Source organism: Glycine soja, chromosome 3, assembly GCF_004193775.1.
Source record: "Glycine soja cultivar W05 chromosome 3, ASM419377v2, whole genome shotgun sequence".
Classification (NCBI taxonomy): domain Eukaryota; kingdom Viridiplantae; phylum Streptophyta; class Magnoliopsida; order Fabales; family Fabaceae; genus Glycine; species Glycine soja.
This window is the reverse complement of record NC_041004.1, coordinates 44,442,197-44,453,593: the sequence shown is the minus strand read 5'-3', so window position 1 is coordinate 44,453,593 and position 11,397 is coordinate 44,442,197. Positions and strand designations below refer to the sequence as shown.

The 11,397-nt window shown below is 36.5% G+C and overlaps 2 protein-coding genes across 2 annotated transcripts; both read right to left on the bottom strand.

Moving 5' to 3' along the window:
* LOC114407463 (S-adenosylmethionine synthase 1-like) lies at positions 1–2,764 on the bottom strand. Its single transcript, XM_028370568.1, has 2 exons — positions 2,484–2,764; positions 1–1,477 (listed from the first exon to the last, which is right to left on the bottom strand). The coding sequence occupies exon 2, from the start codon at positions 1,467–1,469 to the stop codon at positions 285–287; it is 1,185 nt and encodes a 394-aa protein (XP_028226369.1). The 5' UTR covers positions 1,470–1,477; positions 2,484–2,764; the 3' UTR covers positions 1–284.
* Positions 2,765–6,954: 4,190 nt separating this feature from the next.
* Positions 6,955–11,397, bottom strand: LOC114407462 (E3 ubiquitin-protein ligase ZNF598-like). The gene is made up of 7 exons (XM_028370567.1): positions 10,962–11,397; positions 9,976–10,281; positions 9,658–9,866; positions 9,534–9,582; positions 9,332–9,421; positions 9,050–9,112; positions 6,955–8,916 (listed from the first exon to the last, which is right to left on the bottom strand). Exons 1-7 carry the CDS (start codon positions 11,127–11,129, stop codon positions 7,303–7,305), a joined length of 2,499 nt encoding a protein of 832 aa, XP_028226368.1. The 5' UTR covers positions 11,130–11,397; the 3' UTR covers positions 6,955–7,302.

Sequence of the window (11,397 nt, the reverse complement as noted above, 5' to 3'; positions counted from 1 at the left end):
TTTAGATAAAAATACATTGAGGAGGTCTTTTTCACCCTTTCAAAATGCAATCAATTGGGACAAAATTCTGATAAAATTTCCATTGCATCAACACAGTAACATTGCATAGCCAAACAATAAATTGTGAGTATAGGGAGAAAAAAAAAAACGAACAGTTTAGGTATTGATGAGATGGCATTAGACATTGAATGGAGTAGTAGTAGTAGTAGTCATGAAACACGCAAATTATTCATCCACACCCAGCAAGACATCCACTGAAGGGAGTGATTAACTTAACAACACTCTTAAGCTTGAGGCTTCTCTGACTTGAGTGGCTTCACAACTTCCCAGGTGAAGTCTGCATCATCCCTTCCAAAGTGTCCATAAGCAGCTGTCTTGAGGAACCTATGACCACCCCTCTTAAGGTCCAAGTTAATGGTGATCATTCCAGGTCTGAAGTCGAAATTCTCCTTCACAATTTGCAGAATCTCCTTGTCAGGAATCTTCCCAGTTCCATAAGTGTCCACAAACACTGACAAGGGCTCAGGGACACCAATGGCATAGGAAACTTGCACAATGCACCTTCTAGCAAGGCCATTTGCCACGACACTCTTTGCAGCCTGCCTTACAATATAGGCACCACTTCTGTCAACCTTGGTAGGGTCCTTCCCTGAAAAGGCACCTCCACCATGAGCACCCCAGCCACCATAGGTATCAATGATGATCTTTCTTCCAGTGAGACCAGCATCACCATGAGGGCCACCAATGACAAAACGGCCAGAAGGGTTAAGGTGGAAGATGGTCTTCTCATCAAGGTACTTCTCAGGAATGACAGGCTTGATAACATGCTCTTTAAGGTCCGCAGCAATTTGATCATTGCTCACAGTCTCATCATGTTGGGTGGAAATTAGGACAGTGTGGACACGAACTGGAACCATGGCACCATTGTCATTGTAGTACTCGACGGTTACTTGTGTCTTGCCATCTGGCCTCAACCAAGCACAGGTGCCATTCTTCCTAACCTCTGTGAGGCGAGCACCAAGTTTGGTTGCAAGGACATGGCTGAGGGGCATGTACTCGGGGGTTTCATCGGTGGCATACCCAAACATGTGACCCTGGTCACCAGCACCAACCTCCTCTGGGCGCTTGGTGAAGTGGCCGTGCACACCCTGGGCGATATCCGGGCTCTGTTGCTCAATGTTGACCAACACCTTGCATTTGTCAGCATCAAGACCAACATCATCAGAGATGAATCCAATTTTGCGGCATGTGTCGCGGACAATCTTTTCATAGTCTACGTTGGCCTTGGTTGTGATCTCTCCGAAGACCATGACCATGTTGGTCTTGGTGCATGTCTCACAGGCAACCTTGCTGTCAGGGTCCTGTTCAAGGCACGCATCAAGTACTGCATCAGAGATCTGGTCGCACAGCTTGTCGGGGTGACCCTCGTTTACAGATTCAGATGTGAATAGAAAGGTTTCTTGTGCCATTTCTCAAGCTACAGAAAACAACACAATGTTTAGTATCACAAAGCACAAAAGCTTAAAAGAAGAAAAAAAAAGACTTCTCTTGGAGCTTTTGAACGGCAGATAACTAGAGATTCCAGATAATATTGCAAAAGGAATTAAATTAAAGAACGCATCTCTACAACAAATTGATAGAAAATCTCGAAAGTTTATGCCAAGGTTGAATTAAATATTAGTATATCTTGATCTACTTTTTGAAAAAGCTATTGGTCCTGAAAAATAATTGCAGACAGAACGATAACAAAGTGCGTGTCTGTGTGTGTATATATATATATATATATATATATATATATATATCTAGAGCACCAAGTTGGACAGTAAATTGGATTTCAAGAAGGACAAAACTTAGATGCAGTTTTTTAGGTGTTTTGTTGCTATTCTCCAATCAGAATTGGAATTTTATTTTGGTAAAACCTATGACATGTAACTTTAAAATCAAACGGTTGTTACACATATTTCTGATATGAAACTCTAATTTAGAACGGAAACATTAACTGAAAATCTGAAATAGCAAAAACACGTAAGAACCTGTATAAGTTTGTTCGGAAACAGGAAAGCACAAGATACATCACAACAATAACAGTTTCAATTTAAAATTAGGGCCTTGGAAGAAGAAAAAATAGTCCTAATTCAAATCAGTCGTAAACGAACACAATGCTAGAGTTCAACAAGCAAAAAATCCAAATGAACAGCATCACATCCGGCATGAGGCATCAACACTAGATCCAGTGAGAGAAAAACAGTTAGAAGGGATAATTATTCTCCTGAAAGCATCAGATCTACACCGAAAAAGACCAATACTAAAAAAAAAACAAACTCAGCAGAAAATAGTAGTATTTCATTTGATATACTCAAACGACAAAAGAAGAAGCACAGAAGAAAGTGAAAAAATATAAATAAAACTCAGATCCATAACCGTAACGGTCTAGATAGGACAAAACAGGAAGCAGTTTAACTTGGTAAGCAAATGCTACTTACAGATATAAATGATGCAAAAGAAGGGTGATGAAGCTGAAACAGCGAGTGCAAATCAATGATTAGTTCAGTCGCTCCAAACTCCAAATCACTCCTTTGCTGTGCTGTGGGAATCAGCAAAGGACGCTGTCTCGCTATTTATAGTCATCAATCCCCACATGACCGGACACCGGAACCTGAGGTGTCGCCGTTAGATTTCAAAGGAGTCGGTGAGACTGCGATTTGCAAGAGAGTGCTTCTGTAACTGGATATACTGCCAGTCACCCACCAACCCTAACCGAGAACGTATCCGTGTCGGTAGCACAATACGTTACAGGTAGATCCCATTATCATTTGTTCGTTAAAATTTAATTTAGTAACTCATCAAACATTTTTTTTATTAACATTTTTTACATAATTATTTAGTTAGATTATATAATGTATTTTATAAATAATAATAGAGAAAAGATGGTAAATAAAAAATAAATTAGAAAAGTAAGTTCATAAATACTGCAAGTAAAATACTGCCACGTCACGATTTATGAGTACTCCGGTTGGTGCAAACTGGCACGTAACGGTGATACGCGGTTGGTGCCTCACAGTGTCTCGTCTTTTTTATTACAGTATGATCTTTGCAAACGTGATTCGACAACAAAAAAATAAATCTTTGCAAACGTAACAATTAATGTAGTTAAAATTTAAATTTCCGGTGATATATTTCATCATGTTTGACATGTAAGTAAGGCTTATAAAATAAAAATATATGGGTTCTTTAATTTTTTTATTTTAGTTATGAGTTCTTCAAATTTTATTAATATATTTGTTATTGATTAATGACAAATAAATTTGTCACCAATTTTAATCTAAAGACAAAATATTAAAATTTAGATAAAGTGATATTTTTTAAGACAATTTTTTTATTAATGTAACAGTGAGAAAAGCACATGGTGTGATAAAATGATCTATTACTAAAATTAAAAAACGAACCAACAAAACTCACAACATAAATAGTTTTTTATTTATTATTATACAACATAAATAGTTAAGTTTTCAAGCACATTTGATCGTATGCATAAAAAAGGTATGTCTAAAACTTAGTCTTTAATTGTCGGTCAGACAATATCCTTTTTGGTATACATTTGAAAATAAATAATAATTCCATATTTGATTTATTTTTAGCATAATAAAATTCATTTGAATATATGATTTTTCTTCTTAAAAATTCAACTAGAAAATCATATAGTATTTAAATTATAATAAGGACCTGAGGCTGTTTTATTTTTTAAAAAATAAATCAAACTGTCATTCATATTTAATTTGCAATGACAATATGGGGTTTACTTATGACTTCCTCTCAAAGTACTTAAATTCCTTCTTTATTCTATACCGCCGTGGTTTTTTTTTTTTTTTGTCAACCTAGAGCCATCAATTATGAGAAATATTCTACTTCTAGCTGTTAGACGCGTTTATCTTCCATGATTAGATAATTAATATTTTATTTTGTCAAATTTTCTGCACTGAGCTGACAATGTTTAATATGTAGAATACAATCAGTCGACTTGATAAGATCCCCGAACATTCAGTTGTTGGCAGTATCAGAAAATCACCTCACCTCAAATAAAATGTCATGAAAATATGTTGCTATTTGCTCTTAGAACATTGCAAATAATGTTTCTATTTTGAGCGCGTACTTGATTATATATTCCTTTCTTCCATGTTTAACTAAAGGAACCATGTGCGTTTCTAATCCAAAAGCACGAAGAGAGAGAGAGAATAAAAGGAACGTGAAGAGAAAGAGCACCGCATGCTTCTTTATGGGATATATGTTTTTTTTTTAATAATACAAGTGGAGTCAGTGTAAATTTTTTTACACTATAATTCAGTTGTAATTACATATACTAAGCTTTTTAACTTATAATTATCTTAAAAGTTATGATTTTTTATTGGTTTGTTGACATCATAAAAAATGTACACGTGTATATTAAACTCCTTTTTTTCTTTTTCTTTTTTTTCACTGCGACAGAGAGAATAAAATTTTGTGAAACCAAAAAAAAAAAAAAAAAAGCAGCTAAGAGCAACTTAAGGATAGAACTTTACAATCTGTGGACAAAGATACAGATGGAGTTCCCATTTCGTCCGCGTTTGAAGCTCTGAAAAATGGTATTTGATCTTCCACACTGTGAAGCTGATTATGGGCTACGTGGTGGCAACTAGCAAGTTTTCTACGCAAAGGTGGAGATCTGATACTTTGACACGGATCAAAAACCATAAACGTAGTAACGTGCATTTGTCTTATAGTTCGTTACAAAAACACGCTAGCACAACATGATATCGACCAGCCAAGACACAACTTGCCGGCATCTTATTTTTGTTAATTGTTTTTTTAAGAGAAAAGAAGATTAAAAAAAATTGTTACTAATAACTATTATAGTATTTCATTTATTTTGGTTGAAAAACATGAAGCATTACACGAATGAAAATGGATACGGTCGGATATATGGATACGGTCGTATTGCATATTCTTTTGAAAAATATTCACTGATTATATATATATATATATATATATATATATATATATATATATATATATATATATATATATGCATAATAAACATAAATCCAAAGAATAAATAAAATTCTAATATTTCAAACCATTAATTTCCAAAAATAAATTGAAAATACATATATATACTTTTTATAACTTCACAAGTAACAAATATCGAGAGGTAGGGTATTATGATACCATACCCTATTTATTAATGAGCGGATAAAAAAATACTTTATCAATAGATAATAGATATCCATTTCAAATATCCATCATTTATCCATGACAAATTTTATCTCCCAATATTGGCAAGAATAAAATATTTTTTCATCCCTAGTACACAGTCAAGTTTCCCTTAACATTTCCCGTATTTAAACACCTAGTTTTTCTTTTGAAGCTTCGCGTGTGAAATCTTCATAGGAAGTATGGCTGGACTTGGCGTAAAGATTAAGAAAAGTATATTAATTAAGGATTTAGTTCTTCTGAGTTAAAATTGAAATTATGGCGTATCTCTTCATACATCATAACAACTACAATTAAAATTCTCACATAAATTCTTTTGAAGTAAATTTATTTCTAAAGATAGTAAATAAAAATTAATGAGATTGATTTTGCTTTGAGAGACCCGGTGAAAGCACGATTGTTGAAAAATAGTACTAGTAATAATTGAAGACTCGATTTCCAAAATGAGTTTCCTAATGCCAAGGGGGAAGCTCAAGATCCTTTAGCACTCCCCAGTCCCCTGAGCTCAGCCAAGAATGTTGCTATGTAGTGACCAATTCGGCTACGAGCAGAAAAGGAAGAGAGAGATTGGGAAAGTGAAGAAAACAGAGAGCTGAGATGTCGCCGAGGTAGGGGCCACGGTGCATGCGCCATTCGGCTAACCGTTGGTCCTCCACCGTCATTGTTCCGTTCACCGATTCCATTTAGCTCCTTCAACAATGCAGTGGCAGTGAGGTAGGGTTTAAGGCTTTAAGCATTAGTCCATTGAGCAGAAGTGAAGAATTTATAAGCTTACCAGTTAGACAATTTGTATAAATGGTTGAATTTGTAATTTGCTTTTAATTGAATTTTTAGTTAGATTTTAGCAAAGTACAGGAATTTATTTGATATTTTCAAACAATTTACAGATTAATTAAGTATTTTAGTTAATTGTTCAGTTTCCTTAAAAAAAGTAAATTGTTTAATTATTTCAGAATTTTTAGATGAATCCATGTATTTTCATGGAACCTTGATGAGAATCTTAACTAAAAATAATTTACAAACTTGGAGATTCAGTTAAGAATTTGGTAAGTATAAGGACTTTGTAAAAAAAATAAAGTTAATTATTTTTTTCCTTTTCACCTTTTCCAATATTTCTTTGATTTAATTGTACTTTAGCCAGCTAAGTCCTCCCCCTTTCATTTGTTTCCAAATACGAGAGGGAAAAAAGGGAATAGGGTCTCTATCTCAAGTCAGAGAAAAGATACTTGTCCCAATATGAATTCGTCCAGTTCAGGACTTAAACACTCCTTTGCATTAAAAAAAAGTTGTAAAAAATATTATACCAAATCTCCACCAGGAATTCCACACGTTCTGTTGCTTATATATTTTATAGCCTGTTTGTTTAATACCAAGTGGCTGTTCGTAAAAGCAAAAATAAATTTTACCGTAACATTTAAAATTACATTTCAAGGTGAACAAAATTATCTTAAGAATGAAATTTTGACTTGTTATATGTAAAACTAATTCTAGTTAATTCAATCCCAAATAATTTTGTTTAACATAATTTGCAAACTGATTGGTATTTCAAAATTCATTTAAAATTAATTCTACGAAATATAGATAAATGACACCCTTGATCTATTATTATTATTATTATTATTACTGATTCTTTTCAACATTCCGGACACCCAAAACACCTGACATGGACTAGTGTCTGGCCTGGCCGCAGAAAGGTAATACAATTGCAGAAGGTAGATGAGTCAGTAAATCACCAAGTAAGAAACAGTGCCACTTTCGTACAAAGCAAACAGTACAATTGGCATATGAACAGGTCTTTGATCAAAATCAAGGTATACCCCAAAAACCAAAAAAAAAAAAATACGAGCCCATTCTGGCAATGGCGTTTGGCCTTCAACAAAACGTCAAAGTCACATTCCAGCTTGATATACTTTAAATCTTAAATCCGATATAATTCAATAACCTAAGCTAAAACCAAATTCACATGTTCATATTGCAGTTCAACCACGGCTTTAGCCGGCCAGTTAGTTCAACTGCGTTTGATACTTCACGTTTCAAAATCACGGTGAAGCAAAACTAGGAAAATAGTTTATTACCTCCCCCTTTTCGCCAAACACCTCGCACAGGAGGCCCTCCTCCAGAGTCATCCTTGTTACCTTCTGAGCCGTCTGTTGTTCCAGGATCTGATTGATCAAGAAGGGCTGAAACAGAACCATCACCAAGGCGTACTCTCAGGAACTTAGAAGTTTTCTTGCGTTGCTTGTTCCCACCACCCCCATCGTCTTTACTTTGATTAGATAAACTGTCGTTTGATGTTTCAGTCTTCCCACCAAGCTTCATCGTAGGTTGACTACCAGAATTCATATCAATCCACTGCTCGATTTTTAATTTGCCTCCGTCACTGCGGTAATCACCCCTTGATAGCACCTCCGCTTTCTCTTCTGAAGATTTATAATTTGCCTGTAGCTGATGTACAGTGCTTAAAAAGTTATTTGCTAATTTCTCTCTGGAGTTACTCCCCCTACTATCTACAGACTTACCTTTACCTTTCTTGTTTACGTTACTGTCTTTGGAATGGGTGCTAGGGCTGCCTCGAACCAAGTTAATTTCTGGGAAAGCATCTCTTTGCAAACTTGCGTTGTAAGCCTCAACAAGCTCTTTCTGTTTGTGAGTATCCGGGCATAGTCTTGCCAACTCAAGAACAAGATGAGACAAGCCAAACTGCTGTACATAGTCCAGATATGTACCTGTATCTATTGTGCCTTGGCGATATTGGCCAGATATGTCTTTAAATATACTGTATCTTTCTTCATCAAAATCAAGAGCACCACGAATCTTTTCAACCAAAGACTTGTTAGCGGATTGAACATTTTCCACATTCAATGAAGACTGGCTGCTGGCAGGTAACTTACTTACTTGTGCAGCAGAAACTGGAGGAAAATCAGAAATTGAAACTTCAACAGAATTGTTCTCCATGAGATTTGGAGCAGATGCAGAGTGAACAATTCTTACATTGTCACGTGTGTTCCTCGATGAACCAGCAGGAAATTGTCCATGAGCAGTTCTCTGTGTAGCCTGAATAGAACCAGCATAAGTTGATGATGACGGTCCACTGTTAATTACTGTTTTCATCTGCCCAGTGTTACGAGACAGTCCAAGGACATTATTTGTTGAAAGTTTAGATTGTGAAGGATTACTTGATGACTGTACCAGTCCACGACCTGCTGCTGGCCAAGCATTACCAGAATTGATAACAGATACAGTTCTGTTGCCATGCCGACGCAGACGTGCAGCCATAGTGTTACTAGATGAACCTTCCAGTTCATGTTTGGACCTTTGTTGGCCATTGCTGGAAATTATGGGTAGTGGTGGAAAGGAAGAATCTTCCAGAGGTCCATTCCTAGAGCTATGCCCCAAGGCTTGAAGGTATCTTGCAGATGCTTCAGAACCTGCAGCTAATGATTCAAATGGCTGAATGAGAGCATCAATATCATCATTCCCATCATCAACGGCAACTTGCCCACTACTTGATGTCGATTGATCAAGAAATGTTTGCTCTGCATTAGCTGTTTCCAAACTAGCTTCAATGGCCATAGAAAGTTGATTTTCAGTATCACGACGAAACGTACGACCTCTTCCACGGCGTTGCTCATGTTCATTACCATGTCTGTATCGGAAGCTTGTTGGTATCTGTAAGGGAGGAATGAAAGCTGTTACTTCCATAAGGGAGTGAGAAAGATTTAGGAAGCAACTTGTCATTGAAAACTAGCAGTATCAATGGACATGAAAAGTGGGTTAAAAAAAAGAATGTCATTATACTTGCCTGAAGAGCAGCATTACGCTTAGACCGTGACATCCGCCCTCCATGTTCAATAGCATTATGCCTCTAAGCCATAAACAAGGAAAATGAAATTCAACAATGAAGGAATAACACCAACACATGTAATAATTTTACAGTATAAGATAAAAATAATCAGCACCCAAACGCACAGACATGGAGAATCATTAAGCAGGTGCATGAACAGCACACAGGCACATTCCAAACAAATCATTAAAAACAAGGGACAAATCAGAAAAGATCCACGTGATATAATTAATCAGTCACCTTCATCTCTGCTTCAGATTGAAAAACAACAAATTTCTTAGCCAGGCAAGCCTCATCTTCACATAAGAAGTGCTCTTGACGGAAGTGAATCTGTGCAATAAGACATATGTTAATACAAATATTTCCAGTTCAAATGACAGAAAAGCTCTTGTAAACCCATTTAGTTAATAATTTAAAGAAAAGCCTAATGTAGATATCTTGCCTCTAGGTCATCATAATTCTTATAGTACTCATACTGCCCTGGATGCTGCCTGCATTAAGAAGTACAAATATGAATCTTAAGTTTATGACACAACTATTGAGCATGGGATTAGCTTAGCTGTTACCTTTGGCATATATGACAAGTATAATGTTCTGTAGACATATGCATGTATAATTCATTGTCTCCATAAAATGGGGTTCTGCAGAATTCACACATGGGATGCCCCATGAAACCGCCTCTCTCACTCTCACTTCCATCCACCTCAGAATCACCTGAGATTACGTGTTGATTCAACTGTGCTTTGGTATATAGTTTTTGCTCACATATAAAAACCTATGTCATAGAAATGGTTCCAAGTCTCAGAATCAATCAAAGAGCAAAACAAAGGTTGCAAATTCTTGTTATCCAAGGAATTCATATGGGACACATCATGAAATTTCACCTTCCTTCCTTCTAAACACAAATTGCACATATGCAACTTATGACGGTGGAATAAATGACCCTTCAACTGCCCTATATTCCTAAACTTTGCTCGCCGCCTTGAAGCAGCATCATGTGGTTGATCCTCAATCTTGTCACATACATTGCACGAAAGCCTGCACATAGCCTTGATCATCCTGTAATGGTCCACATCATCAAAAAATGCATTTGTATCCTCATGGTACCAATATGATCCAACCTTGCCCTCCCTCGCCTCCAAAGGAAGGGTCGAAAAATCATTGATCATCCTCGTATAATCACCTAGAGCCTGGAAATATACAGTAAAATCTTAAATCCACAAATTAAAAGATAACCAATTACAACAACGTAAAATTAACAAAAGAAGCCCTACTGCCAAGGTTCTAAGCAAACATGACAGGGTTGCAGGCGACAATTCTGAATTACAACTATGGTTTCCAAACCAAGTAAGTTTTCCGAGTCATGAATGGATAAATTCAGAAGTTTAGAAACGACAATAAGCAAAAAAAAAAAAAAAGCTTCAAGGACATACATGCTAGCTACTCTGGATGCATTATAAACAAGTTAATGAAGAAGAAAAAAACAAGCACGCCATGTTTAAATTTCTTGTCCCAAAATGCAGGAAAGATAAGCTGCGCAAAGACAAGTGACAGTAATCTCAGTAGTAGAAAATTCACAATATGCTTCAAATTAGGGATAAATTCTACCCTTGAATAACTCGGAACAACTTCAAACTAGAGTTAAGAGATGTGAACGATTCTTCTAATTCATAATGATAAAATAAAATATACATGTCATAACCGAATACAACAGTAAGCGTGAATGTGGCACGGTTAAGACTGAAACTCAGCCAATCCAGACCACAAAGAGTAGCAATTAGCAAAAACTCCAGGTTTAGGGCAACATATGCAAAACAATTTCATCTCACCGATTAGTAACAAAAACGAATAAATTGGGCATTGGGTATACCTTGGTGACGAAAACGAGGTTGCATTCGGTCTTGCAGATGCAGCAACGGCGATCGTCGCAGATGAAACGGAGACGAGCGACGCACGTGGAACACACCTCCCGGTGCAAACAGGGTCCGTACGCAACCCATTCCAAAGGCTCAGCGCAAACGGCACAACAGTCATCCATCTCTTCTCCTCTCCTCTTGAAACTTGATTGTTGAACACAGAAAGCGCAAACCCTAGTTCCAGTGCCCGGATCACGACACGAGGTTAGGTTATTGCAATAAGCAGAGAGAGAGAGAGAGAGTGGGATTCTAGGGTTTGAAACGATTGGGATTCCTGATTCCTGATCTTAAAATTATTTTTTGATTTAAATATTGGAGTGTGCGTGGGGCGAAAGGAATTTTATCACTGGGAGGGAGTTGGAGAGGTTCGGAGAAGGATCAGCTAAATAC